This window comes from Rhinolophus ferrumequinum, chromosome 4 (genome assembly GCF_004115265.2).
Source record: "Rhinolophus ferrumequinum isolate MPI-CBG mRhiFer1 chromosome 4, mRhiFer1_v1.p, whole genome shotgun sequence".
In the NCBI taxonomy this organism is placed as follows: Eukaryota; Metazoa; Chordata; class Mammalia; order Chiroptera; family Rhinolophidae; genus Rhinolophus; species Rhinolophus ferrumequinum.
This window is the reverse complement of record NC_046287.1, coordinates 7204329-7223322: the sequence shown is the minus strand read 5'-3', so window position 1 is coordinate 7223322 and position 18994 is coordinate 7204329. Positions and strand designations below refer to the sequence as shown.

Sequence of the window (18994 nt, the reverse complement as noted above, 5' to 3'; positions counted from 1 at the left end):
GGAGGCCGAGGACTGGCTAGTGTCCCAGCTGGCCAAGCAACTTTCCCTTGCTCACGTCCAGAGCACTGCTTTGCAGACATTTCTGGTTCCAAAAAGCACCCTCTCTTTCACCAAAACATCATCATTAAGGCCTTAAAAGAGACCCTGATGAGGCTGAGTCTAAAATTAGCTTGGCCTTCAGATGCGAACGGTCCTAAAATTAGACAGGCCTTCCAGCTGGGATGGCTGGCAGGCGCCCACAGGCACGACGAGCAGGCTTCCCGCCTTCCTGCCCTCCAGGTCATCAGCCTTTCGGATTCTCCTGGGATGGATGTGGCAGCCTCCGCAGGGCGGCCAAGGCAGAGCTGTGGGACGCCCATGCACCCAGGCTGGCAGGCCAGAGGTGAGTCCTTCGCTGCGGGTTCCTCCACCCCAAAAAGGGCAGATGGGGGAGCAATGGAGGGTCCCAATGACTGGCAGGGGCAGGGTCCGAGCTGGCAGAAACGTGACATCAAAGCATCAGTAAAGGTATCCCTTTAACTTGCCAACATTGGGGCCTGTTCATCTTTGGCACTGTCTTATGGGGTCTCTGACTGGTCTGAACATTGTGCTGTGTCGGTGTGGTACAGCAGCTTTGATCCACTCTAACCAGCTCATTTAATCAGGTGGCGGAAAATAATTGTTTTATTGGTAGAGCTGTGATGAGATCCCACGTTCCCAGGGCCGGGTTCCTGAGAAACAACAGTCAGTCCTTCTTTATCATCATCAGCGTACTGGTGTTCAAAACAACCATTTACGCACTGAACGGTCCCTATGTTGAAGTGTCCTGCTCAGCACGCAATATCCATTATTTTGATTTATTCCGCATAAGAATCCTAGCGGCAGTACAGTTACTATCGCGCTTCTGCAGATGAGGGAAAGAAGTCTCCGAGAGAGGTTATCTGGCCGGAGGCATGTGAAGCCCACGGCCAGGCGTTCAGCAGAATCCCCGTGTTTAACGGACCACTCTGAGGCTACAGCTCAAGAATACGTGAAATGTAAAACATTGCTGTTTGTGTGTTGTACCGTATCGTCATTCTATGTTTTGTCTTCCATCTCCATTTTGGAATGCTGTCAGATTTTTTTTTTTTCCTTCACTTTGTAGGGTTTTATTGGAATAAGGGTTTTAAAGTTCTCCGTATCATTATCTAGCTCAGGAAAGTTTCTGCGTTGTTGGAATAACCCCAAGGTTTCTGGGGTTTGCAAGAGAATTTCATGGCAATAGGGACTGACTGCACAGTAGGCAAGAAAACCTACGAGTCATGTTCAGATGTGCTTTAATTTTTTTCCTATTCTTTTCTCACCCTCCTGCATTAGCTGTGCCTCCCGAATAGGGAGGTGGTGTGCAGAGTGACAGACTGAAATATGCAGATAGATAGTGTGCGGAAATGGCAGTGAGCTAAATGTACAAGCACGTCCTTCCAAAGCCACGTGTCAATAGCAAGCCCACAATTCTTAGATTCCGCCAAGGCCTTCTTGACAGACTCCATACACTTGCTCATACACAGAGTAGAAGGCGGCAGCAGCCTCATTTCAACGTCTGTAAACATCTCCCATATAAATTGGCACCAAAGAAGAAGGGATCACCATGGGTGGGATTAGCCAAGCTAAAGGTCCGGGCAATTGGGCGATGCCATTGGGTTTTCCCTCAGGGCCCGTGGACTACTTTCTGCAAAGAACTGACTTTGATTTGGGTCCCCTGGTGTCTAGAAAGAGAACCCCTTCTGAAAAACTGAAATTATGCGCAGAGAGGACTCTATTCCCCCAGAGAATGACATTCAATAATAATGGCCCTCAGTTTTCATAATATTGCTTTTCATCTAATAAGCACTTGAGATCGTTAATTAGAAACCTGATGGAATATTCCTGGAGACTGGAAGGGGGAAAGCGGTCCCGTGAGGTATGTTCACAGACTGCAGCTGAGGGAAAAGCAGAATTCCTCCTTCCCCAGCCCCAAACGGTGAGGCAGGAGGGAATAAACTCATATTAACATCATGAAACATAACAAAGTGCCTAGAAAACCCCTTATGTCATGCAAAGTACCGGAAAGGTAAATGGCTTTATCAACCATGAATTCCTCGGCAAAGCGAATGTGACAAAAATTCTTCTTGCTTTTCCGAATCGCTGTGATATCACCGCACTGCTCAAAGACTTCTTGAATAATTTCCTCGGTGGCATTTTCTGGTAATCCTCCAACAAACACAGTCTTACATCCAGGAGGTCGTTCTCTTGTGGACGGAGGTGGGAGACCTAATAATGAAGCACAAGGAAACACAGGGGTTTTTGCCTTTGATTTCTTTGTGCTCTTATTTTTTAATTTTTATCATTGTTTTTTTCTAGTTCACCTGGCAAAAATAAAACTTGCAGAGTAACTGTCTCCACGCTGGGTCATGATACATTTCTATAGCCACTTACACTGATCGCGGGCTGTTCCTGATTTTCAGTGCCTCTCCCCTCCTTCTCCCAAGCTTTCTTTACCTCCCGGGTTCATTTCCACCCAGAGTGGCTATGCTGGCCCGTGAATGAAGAGAAAGCAAATGTTAGCATAATTTCATTTCTCCTTCATAATACAGGCGCCCAGAGAACGGGAAAGAAAAACTTCACAACGTACAAAGCGTGATGAAATGATAACATGATAAAAAAACCTCGGTTCATTATCTGCTTTGTCTTGTTGTGGAATAACGGCACAGCAAAGCAGAGGGTGGGGCTGGGACCTGAAAGCACGAAGGGTACTTACTTGGCTGGGAAAGGCTGGGCCTGAAATAAATGCTTTTTTTTATTATTATTATTCACATTGAAATGAGCAAACTATTAAGTTTGGGAAAGGCTGTATAAAAAGATAAAATGTACACTGTCACAACATTTTACCTGGTTTATATGTAGATTACTAAAGCAATCTGCTGAAAAGTCCACTTAAAAAAAGCAACACTGATTAATATGAATAAAAAATATCCTAGCTATTTAAGCCCATAAACTTAGTGTCTGAGGCTGAATTAAAAAACTAATAAAAAAAAATTCTGGCCCATTTATTTCATCAAATGTATGTTTCCTTCAAGCAAATGCAATTTGTCCCAGAAACTCTGAGATGCAGGCTCCCCCCTACCCCAAATTGCTAACTGCCAAATTAATTCAATTTCCCATCCAGCAGAAAACATTTCAGTTTGTCTCCCACATTTGTAAAGATGTATGGAAGAGCTCACAGATTTCACACTGCGTTTGCAGCAAAAGCTATGCTTCAGTGCATGTGGAAAACTCTTCATGCTAGATATCTACCCCCAGATCACAAGTCCTGCTTCCAAGGTGTTGATTCAGCTCTTGGACACATCCCCAGATACATCCCCATGTGTTTGTTCTAACCTAGAAACAAAGGACTTCTGCAGAATGGATCCCCACTCTGTGTATCTATGTGGAAGAATTGTGAGTCCCATCTGGAAATGAATGCAATATGATATTAAAAAAAAATAAAGAAATTTAAATTGATAAGCAAACATCTCTCACGGGTATCACTTACTTGGATTTTGAGGGAAAAGAGTACAGCTTTTGCAGTGGATTATTTCTTTGACGACAGCCACTTCTGTTGGCGGTGGGGGTGGTACCAGCCCCAGACCAGGTAGCATTGGGTTAATGGGGGTGATCCCTGTCATCATGTTGAGGCCTGGATCAAAGCCTGACACACAGATCGAGTCTGGAAAGTACACAAGATAACACTATGTCTGGAGGATCTGAAATCAATTTTCGCATTTTCCTGAAAAGATAATTTGACTTTATGCTTTCTATTCTTTAGGAATTTCTCCTGGGGTAGGTATAGCATTATAGAAAGCTATTCCAGAAATGTAAAGTGAAATTAAAAGATGAACTTCTAACTACACCAAAAGAACATTATATTATTTAAAACATTAACGTGGCAGAACGGAATACAACATACTCAAGAGGAAACCTATGCACTATGAAGCTCTGCGATTATTGTGAAGGTGATTTTCTGTTTCTTCACATTGGTGTGTTACCTACACTGCTTTATGACCCAGAATGGGGGAAGAAATACCATTTAACGTTGAAGTACCCTGTGAATCTAACCGTCAACCTGCTTTAATCAAAAGAGCCTTCTTATCCAATCGACCTAGATTTAGGAAAGTTCAATTTACATGTGCATATTTTATAATGATGCGTTCAGGTCCAACTTAATCTGTTGCCCCCAAGAATTAAAAATAAAATAAAATAAAATAAGGAGTGATTATAATTACTATGGCTGAGTTAGATACACGAAGGCATAAAATTAGCTATATACATTTGTATCTTTTATGGGATAATCACACTTTCTTCCTGTAGTTCAATCAGCAAATTGACCACCCTTCTGAAATCTTTATTCCCTGTTTAAGAAAACAAATTTATGCCCTTTATAAAAAATGGAAGGAGGCAAAGGGAATGAGTTTTCCAATATAAACACTGAATTGTTTCACTGTGATAATGAAGCAAATTATTTCAAAGGTGACATATAGATACAGGGACTTTTTTTTTTTTTTTTTTTTAAATAAGTAAGACTTTTCTAAGAGCAGGGACTGTTAAAATGTACTGAGTTTCTAGAGCAGCTGGAAGGGGACCCCTCTCCTGAGAGTTTTTCTGTTTGTAGGGAACAGGTGCTCTCCCAAGTGGTGGGACACTGTTCCTAGGTAGACAGACAGATGTCACCAGGCCCAGTCAAGGTGACACTCCACCACAGTCCTCACAGATGAAATTCCCTTCCCTTGTCTCACTTTCCTATCTTTTTCTCTCTCCTTCTCATGGATCATTCCTGTACTTCTTTCCTGCCGCTCCCCATCTGTGTTTCTCGTGTACAGCCCAAGCCTCGGCCCGTGCGTGGCCTCTCTGCTTACTTGTGCTGAAACGTCACAGAAGCTCTGAGGCAGGTGAAATGACAGGTGGACCTGGATTTACTAAGCCATTCCAGAGCACGCAGACGGACCAGCACAAGCTTTCCCTTTCAGGGAAAAGGTTTATGACAGCTTTCCTCCAGCCACCATGGATATTTCCACTCCTCTGGGCTGAACAGAAGAGGCAGGGTGATTCTGACCAATATCCCCAAGAGGACTGTGGTCCCATTTTGTTAGGAAATCCATTTAATTTGATAGCGTACCACCGGGGCTTCAGGAAAATGAGGGTTTTTTTCCTTTGGTTTTGATATTTTTAACCCTAAATGCTGCTCAAAACCAAGGGATATGGAAACACATACACGTTTGGAAGTCACAGAGACAAGACTTAGACTGGGGTTACTCATGTGAAATCCTCATGAAGTTGCACAGGTTGTAATCCCATTTTACAGGTAAAGAAATTGAAGCTGAAAGCACTTAAGTGACATTTCCAGCATCACAAAGCAAACATCTGGCAGAGTACAACGAGAGCCCAGGTCTCAGCTCTATATTTAATTTGAATACGTCTCTTTTAACTACTTCGAAGTTTCTACCTAGAATGACCCAACTTCATCATTCACCAAATACATGCCACTACTAGAAATGTATTCTACTCTTAAAAAAAAAAAAAAAAAAAAATGAAGACGTAGCGTTCTGATGCCAGTTCTAAAGGAGAATTTCCAGAATACAATGGTTTTCAACGTCACGTCACTGAAATAACGTACTGGCTTCCAAGGTGAATATATTAGAAATAGCAACGGGAATATCAGCATGCTGATGCCTTTATTTAGTCTCATTTTCTACACCAGCCTCATCTGGTTCTTCCCTGGCCTGGCCCTCACTATTGTTTGCCAACACAAGGCGATTGAAGGCTGAAACCACTCAGGGCTGCAAACCCAGAAATGAGAATTACAATAACCAGATGTTTCTCAGCGATGAGATGAGAGGCCTGGGGCTTGCATTCTTTTTCAGTTGTAACATACTTCTGGTTTCTTTTTTGAAAGCCAAATAAATACGTCTTCAGAAACGGGGACGAAAAACACTTCTCTTGAGTAAAACCTTTTCATATGCAGCAAGAGTTACTTTGCTCTTCCTGAGACATCTATATGAACAGACTCTGAGGTTTAATGAAATCTGCATGGTGAGGGCAGTAGCTGGAAAAGAGCTTAGAAAGGAATTAACACTTAAATTATGTTGGACCTCAAAGGATCTGAAATTAAGTATTGGAGGAAGGAAGTAGGGAAGGATTAAACTTTTTTTTTTTTCTTTTAAGAGAACCCATTACTTTTTAACAATATATGAACAGATGGAAATTGTTTTCTCAAACAGCACAGGAGCCTATTATGTACTAAGTCATTAAAGCAAATGCACAGTTTTTGCGAGTCTGAGAAAGACACACGCACAGAAGACAAAGGTGAGGAGAGAACGTATCTCTAAGGCAGCTCCTTGCCCTGCTTAGAAAGGTGCCCCTGTGAACTTCAGAGATAATGACTTATAATTCCACTCAGGGAAAGGAGGAAGAAAGCTTAGATTGCCACAAGAAACAATCCGATTAAGTCTATAGAACTTCCTTTTAGGAAGTGTACTGAAACAAGATGAAGCGTTATATATTTCAAAGACTGCGGCCCTACCAGCTCCTCTCTGCACAGCTGACTGCAAGCACAGAGGTGGCCAGGCCAAGCTCAATAAAGGTTTCTCTTTAGTTGTTTTTTTCCCAGCTGGACAAGATAAAAACAGAAACAGATACCCTGTTTACTGATTCACACAGAGCCCAGTGTTTTATCCACTTAGACGGGCGTTTTTCAAATTAACGGGTTGGGGTTTTGCAGTCAGGACTTTAGAGGCAAGGTGATTTCATTCGTTCGTTCGTTCATTCATTCATTCATTCATTCATTCATTCATTCTTTACTGGGCACATCCTCTTGCCAGAATCTGGAGTAACAGAGGTAACTGTAATATGTTCCCCACTTGGGGGGAATCACAGGGTTAGAGGAGAGCATGAAGGATGGGCACCAAACTCAAAAGAAGAGTTGAGAAATATGATCTGAGGCTCAAAGGGTTAACAGAGCCATCCAGGGAGGGCTGTGCCGGGAGAGCCTGCTGGGCCTGGGGAATTCCGAATGATAGCCCAGGCCTGCAGTATGGTAGGCACGCAACAGTGTGGCCACTTGGAGAGACAGATCACATCAGAAGGGACCTGGCCCTTCGAGCAGTACATTTCGGTTTTATTCTCACTGTCATGGCAGCAGCCACTAAAAGTTAGCTGTGCACTCTGCCAGGTCAGAGGGTCGTCCTGGCTGTGCACTCCACCCTTGTCTGCTGGCCCTGGCATGCCCCTTGTCTGCCTTTCCCAATTGATGCCTTAGTAACAAGTCTCATAGATGAGGTGAGAACTAGACCCTATTTGAAAGAAAGACAACAGAGGCCTGTCTCCAGTCAGGGCTGGGCATAAGTGGGTGAGGTGTGTGTGTAGACACCACGCTGGGTTGGGATGCAGTTGAGGGGACAGAGGTAAGCTGTCAGTGCCGGCACAAGTCTGGCCCAGAAAGCAGGACATAGTCCTCACAGAGAATAATCTGAGGAGGTGGTAATCAGGCCACATGGTAGCACTGCAGGTCACGTCCTAATTAGGGACTGTTAGCGGCAGACAAAACACAAGTCTAGGCAGGCCAGCTGGTCCAGCGGACTCTCCACAGGTCCCTGGGCCCGAACCACCCTGGTCCAGGGTTCTCACTCAGTCCAAGGGAACCTGAGGTCTGGCAATAACACTACGATGTCACAAGTCAATAAATACAGGAAATCTTACAAGTTACCTGAGTTGTGACTCAGGCTGGAGAAGCAAGACAGGATCCAGAAACCGAGGCCTGGGGCTTGGGGATGGAGGCAGACACCCCAGATATCAGTGCTGGGGCAGACAGCAGAGCCTGACCAGTGTCAAGCCCAGATGGGTGCTGAGTCTCAGAGGCGGGGCTTCCTCCCACCTGAGGCTCAGGTGAGACATCACGTCCAGGGGGATGCTGAGCACGTGGGAGACACAGCCCGGGCTTGTGCAGGGTAGAGAGACAGGCTGGAGGGGCTCTGACGCACATGCAGCCATTCCTCTCCTTCCTCCAAAAGAATTACTGACTCAAAATATGATCTCGCGTCTCTCAACAGAGAAACCATGTGACACGGGAGGATGTTCTGTTTCCTGGAACTTGAGGACGGGGAAACTGTTTCTCCCGATAGTTTCCCATTGCCGTTTACAAACCCTGCTCTTCTATGTCAGTTAAGTTCATGAACTATCAAAGTCAAGCTTTTTTCATTCTACGTCCTCCTTTTCTCAAGTAGTCTTAAAAAATCATCTTATGATGAACAAAGAAGAGTAGTTTTTAAACAGGTGATTTTGAAGGAAAAGGATGAGGGCAGAGCAGGGTGACCGTGAGGCCGACGGGTGCCCTAACCTCTCTGGGTTTCAGTGTCTTCGTCATCAGCTGACTATGGACATGAACACCAGACAAACCACCTCCACAAATCGGGAGCGTCCGAGAAGACAATATGGCGCAGGCAGTATTTCAAAGCGTTAAGGGCCCAAATCTGCAGTCAAATATATGACCAGGTCCCTGGGTCTCCTGCATACTGGCTGTGTGACCTCAGGAAATTTAACTCATCTTCCTAAGTCTGATTTATAATATCTGTAAAATGGGGAATAATCATATTTAAATTTTAATATTCTTGTGAGGATTAAATGGGATTAAAAAAAAAAACGCAAATGTTTAACATAATATCCAGCACATGCTAAACACGTGATAAATTGTAGTAATTATATCCAACATTTATATATATATATATATTTTTTTTTATGTAAAATAATACTGATGTGCCCTTACGTAGATATGTTATTAACACTAACTACACATAAAGGATCACAGTGATGATGAAGTGTTTCACTGGACAAACACCTGAGTGCCTCCTCGGTGTTGGATGTTTTGCTAGGTACTTGGCCTGCAAAGACATCGTAAGATGAGTGCTTCCTTTGGGGAGGTGAGAGTCTAGTGGCAGAGACAACTACCCAGAAAATGACAATACAGTAGGAAAACTCTTATGAGACATTTTAAAAAGGTGCTATGGAAACACAGAGGCGGCGGCATCAAACCAGTCTGGGTTAGGGGCTATGGGTTGAATTTTGTCCCCCTGTGAAAATACATGTAACTCCTAACTCCCCTGGAACCTGTGAATGTGACTTTATTTGCAAATACTTGGGTCTCAGCAGATGTAATCAAGATAAGGTCATACTTGATTAGGGTGGGACCTGTCTTACGTGACTGGTGTCCTTATAGAAAGAGGGGACGAGACACAGACAGACGTCTGAGAGACCGCCATGTGACAGTGGAGGGGAGACATGGAGCTACGAGCCAGGGAACACCAAGGACAGCTAACAAAAACCAGAAACGAAGAAAAAGGCATAAAACAGGCTCTTCCCTAGAGCCTTCAGAGAGAGGATGGCCCTGCCAAAACCTTGATTTCAGACTTTCGGCCTTCAGAACTGTGAGAGAATAAGTTTCTGCGTTAAGACATCCCATTTGTGGTCCTTTGTTACGGCAGCCCTAAGAAACTATATGGGGGATAGTATCACAGAAGGAATCCTGGAGGGGCTGACAGCTGACCTGAGTCTTATAAAGGATGAATTCTATACATGCAACAGGCACGTAAAAAAGGTAGTCCCAAAATATACCCATTAGGATCATAAATGCAAAGGTATTTCTAAAGGTTCTCTTTGAAGAAATGTTGAAAACCAGTCCCCTGGAGGCAGAATTGCTCTTATGTTTTCCCTTTATGAAAAAAACAAAAAACAAAAAACAAACCTTGAAGACTGCTACATATTTCCTGGGAACAAATCAACCATACAGATTATAAGTTAATATAATAGTGTACTTCATAAGATAAGTGAAGGCCTACAAGCAGAATCTTTAAGAAAGTAAAATTAAAAATGCTTCAGTAATCTCTCCAGAGATCCAGAGCTGCGTCTTCCATTCAAACCCAAATACCCAACGCAAGCTTCTGGAGGCCCACTGTGCACACATTATAAACAAAGCCCTCATTCCATCAGGAAACCCCTTGGTCTCCTGACTGGATTGCAATGCCAACAGAACGGAGGAATGCAACTATCCACAGATACTTTCAGTGCTGTCGACTTGAGTGAAGAGATATGTGTCCATATTTGAAACAATGACATGACATGGAGTGAAGAGGATTTCAAAACTTCTGACCAAAACGAGCACAGAGGAGAACTGACTGCTAAAAGAAGTCTGTCAGATCTTTCCTGCAACCTGCACACGAAGCAGGCCCTCGAAAACCAAGTATGTTTTGAGTGAGCAGGAGGCGAAAGCCTGTCGAAGTTTTGGCGAAATTCAACTGACACTAGGGGTGGTGATTTGAATTTGATGCCAGAGCAGTTTCTATACAGAGGCCTGAGCTGTCACACTCCAAGTAAGCCGCTCTGTGTTTCCTGGACCTGCTGAAACACAGTCTTCAGACACAATTAGCCTCATAGCTGAGGCATAAGAACCATGCTAGCACATGCCAGGCAGGAAGCGAAGGACACTGGGCATTACCTATGACATTTCAACACTGAAAGAGACTGGGGCATTTCTTAATCCTATCCTCTTGATTTAGAGATGAGAAAATTGAGGCCCAGACAGGTAAGCGGCTTGTGTAAAGTCACACAGCCAGTTAAGAGTGGAGCTGAAATCAGAACCAAGAGTCCTGCTGCCTCATCATGGTGCATTTGGGTTCTCCAACGGCTCTCCATCTTGTCTTCCTCAGGACATGTCTAGTGACAATACATTCACCACCTACCAAACGGGCCCATTCCATTTTCTAATGGTTTTCACCATGAGAGATTTATGTGATTTATCCCTCATATGTTGACTCAGGGCCTGATATCCTGGAGGGAAATCCATGACCTTCCTCTGCACCCGGGGCTACTCTCACAGGCCTAATTATGTTTCCTGTCATTACTGGTCAGATCCACGAAGAGAGCTCACAGGAAGAGCTGAGTCATCTCTCAGCCAGCCTCAGCACCCTGCTTCCCTTACCCTTCCACATGACTGTCCTTCTTGAACCCCCATACACTGCTGGTGGGAATGTAAACTAGGACAGCCAATATGGAAAATAGAACGGAGGTTCCTCAAAATATGAAGAATAGAGGTACTGTATGACTCAGCAATCTCTCTTCAGGGTATCTACCAGAAAAAAATGAAAATATTTACCTGTAAAGACACATGTACCCCCATGTTCACTGCAGCATTATTCATGGTGGCCAAGCATGGAAACAACCAAAGTGTGCTTCCATAGATGACTGGATGAAGCAGATGTGGTACATACAGACAATGGAATACTAATTGGCCATGAGAAATGATGAAATAGTGCCATTTGCAACAACAGGGATGGATCTTGAGATTATTATGCTGAGTGAAATAAGTCAGGCAGAAAAAGTAGAGAACCATACGATTTCACTCATGTGGGATATAAAACTGAAGCAACAGTGGGACAAGACAAACAAACAAAGCAGCAAAAACTAATAGACACAGACAATAGTTTAGTGGTTAACAGAGGGTTAGTGGGGTGAGGTGGGAGATGAGGGTAAGGGGGATCAAATATTTGGTGATGGAAGGAGAACTGACTCTGGGTGGTGAGCACACAACGTGATATACAGATGATGTATTATAGAATTGTACACTTAAAACCTATATAATTTTATTAACCAACATCACCCCCAATTAATTTAATTTAAAAAATTAAAAAAAAATAAGGGGTGGCTGGATGGCTCAGTTGGTTAGAGCGCGAGCTCTGAACAACGGGGTTGCCAGTTTGATTCCCACATGGGCCAGTGAGCTATGCCCTCTACAACTAGACTGAAGACAATGAGCTGCTGCTGAGCTTCCAGAATGGCCAGATGGCTCAGGTGGTTAGAGCGGGAGCTCTCAACAACAAGGCTGCCGTTTTAATTCCCGCATGGGATGGTGGGATGCAACCCTGCAACTAAAGATTGAAAACAGCGACTGAACTTGGAGCTGAGTTGTGCCTTCCACAACTAGATTGAAGGACAGTGACTTGGAGCTGATGGGCCCTGGAAAAACACACTGTTCCCCAATAAAATAAAATTAAAAAAAAAGAAATTAAAATAAATAAATAAATAAATAAAACCCACCTTTGAGGATATCTAAGTTTATCCCCAGAAATAGTCCAGATAGAATCTGACTTATTTGATTAGCAGTGTTCTCTACCTTTCTGAATTCTGAACTCTATATTTTTTAGTGATTTGATATATTATGACTAAAACACAGCAGCCACACTTGAATGCTTGCTGTGTGCTGAGAGCTTCACATCATTTCATTACGTAAGTCTTTTTGACAGTCCTGTCCAAGTTGACACCGTCAATGACCTCATTCAACTAAACCACACACATCTTATCTCTGCAGGATGCCATTTTGAAAAGAAGTAAGTTTGCATTTTCTATTGAATTTTCCCAAATCTGTCTTCTTCGGTTGTCTTCTTTTCTCAAATATCCCCTCCCTGGCTGGCAATGTCTATACTATGGCAGGACGACCCTTTCCTACAGGTCCTGTCCCTTATAATTCACCAGCAAATTTCTCCTTGCAGGTCACACTCAGCCACAGAAGCAGAGCAGATCCTCTTAGACATATCCATGCAGGCTCCTTCCCCTGACATTGACTTTTGAACCCTTTGTCGTTGATTTCCAGTTTTGAGGATCACTGCCAAGCCTCATTGCATGTGGGGGACTCTTAATTCCTTGTGCTGGTGGCACATGCTAACTAATTTCCCTGCTCTGTGGCCTGCTGACACCCTCTCACACGTTTCTATATCTTGTGTGAATATACTCCTCAGCAAACTGTTGACAATATCTGGGGCGTCCGTCCTGCTCCATTCCTATTAGATAGTCCTGGGTAGATGAAGTGACTGCAAGGTTTGCCTATTTCTTTCAATGGCACTTCCCCTTCCTCTCAGTTCCTAGTATAAAACCTCTATAGGCAGCCGCGTCCCACTATGTGCCAAGACCTTTTGGACAGGCCTACCTTGGAAAGGTTTTCTACATCCTCACCTATTTTGTCCCCACGGCTATCTAGGTTCTCATTAGTTCTCATCTGGAGCATTACAAAAGCTTCTTTGTGTGCCCAGAAGCTGTAGTTTCTATTTCTTCCTCCCTCCTCTCCTGCCCTCCCCTCCCTTCCCACCCTCCCCTCCCTGCCCTTCTCACAGCCCTAAACCTGGGATCAGCGAGTGATCCCAGGAAACCCACGAGAACAGGCCCTAATTGGGGTCTCTAAATTACTTCTTTCAAACTTCTTTTCATATTCCTGTCTCATTAGCTGATGATTAATTTTCTCTCTGTATAATGTTATGTGACTTTGTACAGCAGGGCTGTTATATAACGATTTAAAAAAAAAAAAAAAAAAAAACTGAATAGGCTCTTGGTGTTCTCTGCTTTGTCCTACCTGACAGGCTCATGGCATAAAGCAGAAAGTGGAGGTGAAACACTATTGAATCTTGAGAAATATTTTTGAATATTCAGTCAAGCACATAAGAAGTACTCTTTAATTAGATAATGCTAATTATCTATCCTTTAGTCTGTCTTTCTAAGGAGTGGGGACAATCCAGTATATGTCGAAAGATTAAATTGTTTATACCAACACATTTCTTTCCAGCATTCAGTGACTCCTTGCTCAGCAGAACTGTCCCCTTTCTGTAAGTCAGGGTAGTAGCCTGGCATCGTATTGATAAAAAGCCCAGTACAGTTGGTGGTCATGCATGCAAAGGTGGTATTTCACAGCATGTAAATGTCTTCACAGGGACGTTCCCTTTGAAACCTGTATCTTCCTGAGGCAAGGTGGAGGGGATCACCTTTTCATTTCATTTATCAACCTTGATTTCAGTTTACAAAGGCATCTGGGAAATAGGCAACATCTCATAAAATTTAAACAAGAACAACAACAAAAAAAACTTATTCAATATTTAGCTTCAAAGAAAACATTCACATCATCTTATTTTAAACAATTTATGTAGGTTTCAATGTAAACTTACTGTTTGAAGGTATTGAAGCAATACACAGTTGGTTTCTTTAAATAAGGTCAGCATATCGCTGTGGACTCGGAGAAAAAATAGAGCTTATTTTAAAAATAAACACATCACGAGTGCTCCTCAAGGAAACTTTGAATCATGTGTTGCTTTAGAATCATAGACTAACCTAATGTTAATTAATTTAGTTTGTCTACTAGACTGTGTGGCCAGGGGCTGACTTACTCATCCCCTTATCCACCAGGTCCAACACAGCCCTTGGCACACTGCATCACCTGAAAGACTACCTGTGAAATGGATGAAAGAAATTCCAAAATTCACAGAGCTCACGGAGTTCATACTAAAGGGACAAGACAACGAAATATCTGGTTGTTCAATGTTCAATCCACAATGTCACACAAAAATTCATATAAGATTCTACAGCAAATGATGTCTGGCCTTCTATTTACCTTACGAACTGAACAATGAGAGCCACGAAGATTCCTGCTGGCGAGGCCTCTAATTATCACTGGGAAATGTGGACGGTGTTACCTACATGGTCCAGACAATGAGACTACGAGGTACAAGGAGTGAGGGTGTGCTCGGGACGACGGAATTCACTGGCCTCTCAGTGCTTGCCAATATAGCATCTGTAAGACAGCACTCGTATTCATTCACCCTCGTGCCAGCTCATGGCTGCAGAAACACTGACCGGATCATAAGTGAATGAGACAGAGAAGTAGGAGGGTGAGAAGAGTATCATTTCAAACTACATAAGGTCGACCAACTTGGGAACACTTGGGAAACTCAGCACAGCAACAGGTATCTTTCTATTACGGTTTCCTTTCACGCCCCAGGGGAATGCTATAATCTAACAGTGGCATCAGTAAAATACTACACAATCAAAACAAGCTTACAAAAGAGGTACAAATAAAATGCCGTTAAAATTTTAAATAGGAAGCATAAACTATAGTCAATAAATACTATCTTCAATTTTACATTATGCTCAACTAAGGGAAAAGTAAAGATGGAAAAATAAAGGAAATGTAGAGTATGGGTAGGAATGAGGAAATAAGGAGAAGAAATAGAGCTGAAGATGGAAAGAAGAGAGAAATCGCAGGGAAAGACAGATGGGGGTGGCTTCAAGGGCAGTTCACCCCTCCTGCCCAACGGACTAGCCTCTCCACACCTAGCTGCTTATTCGGCAAAAAGGACTAAAAATAATATTTACCTTGATAGAGTGGTTGTGAGGATTAAATGAGTTAAAAAACATAAAGAGCTTTAAAGAGTGCCTGATACATAGGAAGTGTGAGACACATATTAGCTATCATTTTAATGATGAATATTATTGTGGGGACAGAGTCCCAGAGAGCAGTTTCCAGGCTCTCGGCCTCATGGAAAGGTGCTGGCTCGGGTAGTGGATGGCTGTCAGCTGTGGCTAATTGACCATCAGCTGTTACCAGTTAGCCAATTAGCCACTGATATTACTGCCGTGGCTGCACTGGTTGGAGAGTGAGTCAGGAGTTGAGTGAGTCGAGTCAGTCAGTTGGCAGGCAGAGAAGCAGACAGCAGGTTGCAAGTCGTGTGACTCCAGCCTCCAGTGAGACGATAGTGGTATGACTCCCCTACCTATGGCTCCGTGGGTGTTCCTTTTCGGCCTAGCCATATCCTGCGTTCTTACGGGGGGAACGGGACTAGAGACCCCGCAGGCCGTCTTGCACGACAATTATATATAATATATATATAAATAATATATATATAAGATATATGTAAGATATGTATAAGATATGTATATATATAACATATATATGTGTATATATATATTTGTGTGTACGACTCCACATGTGAGTGTTGCACAGTAAACATAATATAGCACTGCTGTAGTGGCCTCTGTTTAAAGAAAAAGCAAACCCCAATCCTCTGTTGCTTTTTAAGTTATTGTTTTATTATGTATCCTAATTTTAAGAAGTAGTTCTTCAGGTGGAAATTAAGAGGCTCTTCTACGAAAACTGAGGAGGCAGTGCCCGACAGTTTCCCCAAAGGAGAAATTTCTCCCAGTTTTCTCCTAGTATTAGGAAAAAAAAACTTCTTCCTACGCTCAAGGACCCAAGACTTTTTTCTGTGTGTGGAAATGAGAATTGCAGAATTCCGAGCTGCTTCCTCTCCGCTTTGTCTGCCAGGAAGATTCGGCGTCACACCGAAACACGCCAGTTGTGTTCATTCATATATTTGCCATTATCTGCTTTCCCCTTAAACTTGGATTTTCCCTTCGTAATCCTATTTTATTAACTTAAATGAATATGTGTATGTTATTCAGCGTCTTTACACACATACACATGCACACACATACACACATGTGTTTTTAATACAGTCATGGCTGCTTAATAACGGGAAACTTTCTGAGAAACGCGTCGTTAGGCGATTTCATCATTGTGTGAGCATCACGGTGTGTGCTCATACAAACCTCGGTGGTACAGCCCACTGCACCCCTCGTTACATGGTACAGCCTGTGGCGCCTGGGCGACAGGCCTGTACATGTTACTACATCGGGCACAAGAGAAAATGATGCATCAAGAGAGGCAGTAAACACGAGATGTATGAGGCTGCCGTGTAACACGGCATTCCGTTTTACAGCAAACATTTTTTAAATAAGTATAAAGGGTACACTCTAAGTAATGATAAAAAGTATAGTATAGTAAATACATAAACCAGTAATAGTCATTTATTATCATCATCAGGCATTATGCCCGGTACGTGATAGTACGTGCTACTTTTACACGCCTGGCAGTGCAGCAGGTTTGTTTACACGAGCGTCACCACAGACACCTGGGCAATGCATTGTGCTATGAAGTTAAAATGGTTATGACATCACTAGGTGATAGGAATTTTTCAGCTCTGTTATAATCTTATGGAACCACTGTCATGTATGCGGTCCTTCGTTGACAAATGTTGTGCGGACATAAGACTGTGAATTAAAACTGAGCAGTACCAGACTTTAAAAACTCCTCATTACACCTGAGGCCCTGGCCAGATTTACTTACTTATATGTTGATGTGCATTTTAATTTAGAAGGCACCCATGCCAAATCATACTTTCTGATAGCCTTTCATTTCTGGCAACATCCTGAGTAATTTCCTTTCCTCCACGAAAAACATATATATATATATATATATATATATATATATATATATATATATATACACACACACATACATATTATTTTTTTCCCCCTGGAATGTTCAAGGTTAAAAGCAGAGACTCTTACCCAGATTTTCATTCGCAATTAATTATTTTCTGTCCACTTGTAAATTCAAAATAATTTTTTTCTTCATTCAGGGGTCTACATCTCGTTCTCATTCCCAGAGGTTTTGAATTGCTACAAAGCCTTTAGGCAACACTATATTTTCAAAATCCTTTTTCGACCATTTAACAAACCAGTCCTCATCACGTCTTTCCAAGACTCCCCCTCCACCATTTACAGATGAATGAGGAAGTTGAGGTTTCCAGCGTCACTAGAATTGGGGGAGAGGCAGGGTGTGGGCCATGCCGTCCTGCCTGCAGTGAGGGTCAGGCTGCCTGTGGGTGTGCAGGGAGGACGGGCAGAGGGAAAGAACAGGGAGGCACCATATGTGCAGTTCAGTCCCATGGCCACCTCACGTTCCTCGTCTCAGGTGTGAGGCTACCTGCCCTGACCACTTCACACTGTTATCAGGGGTGCCAAATACTATGATGGGCATTTATGGGCCAGCAATTCACAAACAAGAAATCAATACTCAAATGTAAATTACAGTCAGGATTTTCTATTTCAAAAGCCTCTCGGGTTCCACAGTGGTGCTAAGAGCTTATCTCGTGCAGAAAGAGAATCCAATGTATTATCCCATAAGTTATTGTGCTTGAAAGAGCATATACAAGCATGCCAGGAGGGAGGGGGAGGGAAAGTGTGTGTGTGTGTGTGTGTGTGTGTGTGTGTGACTGTCACCCTGGTCTCCGCAGAACTATACCATTCTCCATGTTTGGGTCGCCCAATACGTTTTGCTGCTGGAAAAACTGAGGAGCCAGGTGACATACTGCCCTAGGTCCCTCTGAGGTATTTTCTCGTTCAATATTCCTCATGTTCGAGGTAGGCAGGTGATGTGCTAGGTACTCCACAAAGGGCACAGAGGTCGCCCAGGATCCCTGGCCTGAGGCGCACAGGCACCATGACAGACACGTGAGCACACAGCTGCCCTTGACAGTGACAGCGAAGTTAGGCAGGCCTCCACAGCACCCAGGCCATCATCCTGAAAAGAGCCAGGCCTCACTCGGAATGACAAGTCTATCTAGTGGAGCCACTATGTCATCAAACCCAAGCACAGAAAACTTTGCAAATACAAACCCAAGCCAGAGGGTGGCCTCCCCTCGGGGCTGGAGCCACACGTTCAATCACAGTTGTTTTTACTGCTTTGATCAAATGACATTTTGAGGGCAGAGGACTGTTGGGTGTTTTATTCATATTTTTGACCCTATATCATTATGTATCTTTCTCCTCTTCTTAATACCAGGGGCATTCTAGATCAGCCGGCCTCCTACAGGTTTCCATCCACTGTGCCGTTGGTGTGGAGGACTGAGATTCCAAAGTAGAGATTTATCAGTTTGGAGTACAAGGAATTAGCTAAGCTGGATCTGCTTATTGCAAATGAACAAGGAATTTACATGTGCCAGCAAAGCCAGAATAGAAACATTAGCTTGGCCACTCATACCCTTATTCGATTATATTTGTTTGTTTTGGCCTTAACAAAAACAGATCATCACATTTTTTTCCAAATACATTTGTTAAGTCAGTCAAAAGAACCTGAAAACTTTATCACAGGTATTTAACTTCCTCCCATCACAGAGAGAGGGGACAGAGGCTTGAGTAAAGTGAGTAATTTCAGCATAAAGTATTTATCGAATAAACAGAACTAAGTTACACTCAAACGAAACAGTTTGAGCTGGGGGGATGTATCAGATGGCTACCATGAGGATTTATCCTGGGG

General features: G+C 43.2%; 1 protein-coding gene across 7 annotated transcripts in view; it reads right to left on the bottom strand.

Annotated features, from left to right (window-relative positions):
- ENOX1 (ecto-NOX disulfide-thiol exchanger 1) overlaps positions 1 to 18994 on the bottom strand; it is a 504034-nt gene that overhangs the window by 133681 nt on the left and 351359 nt on the right. For all 7 annotated transcript variants that reach the window (XM_033105019.1, XM_033105016.1, XM_033105021.1 and 4 more), the window contains 2 exons: positions 3530 to 3703; positions 2062 to 2268 (listed from right to left, as the gene is read on the bottom strand). In XM_033105019.1, the coding sequence (XP_032960910.1) occupies positions 2062 to 2268; positions 3530 to 3703 (381 nt within the window). The remainder of the gene's footprint in view (positions 1 to 2061; positions 2269 to 3529; positions 3704 to 18994) is intronic.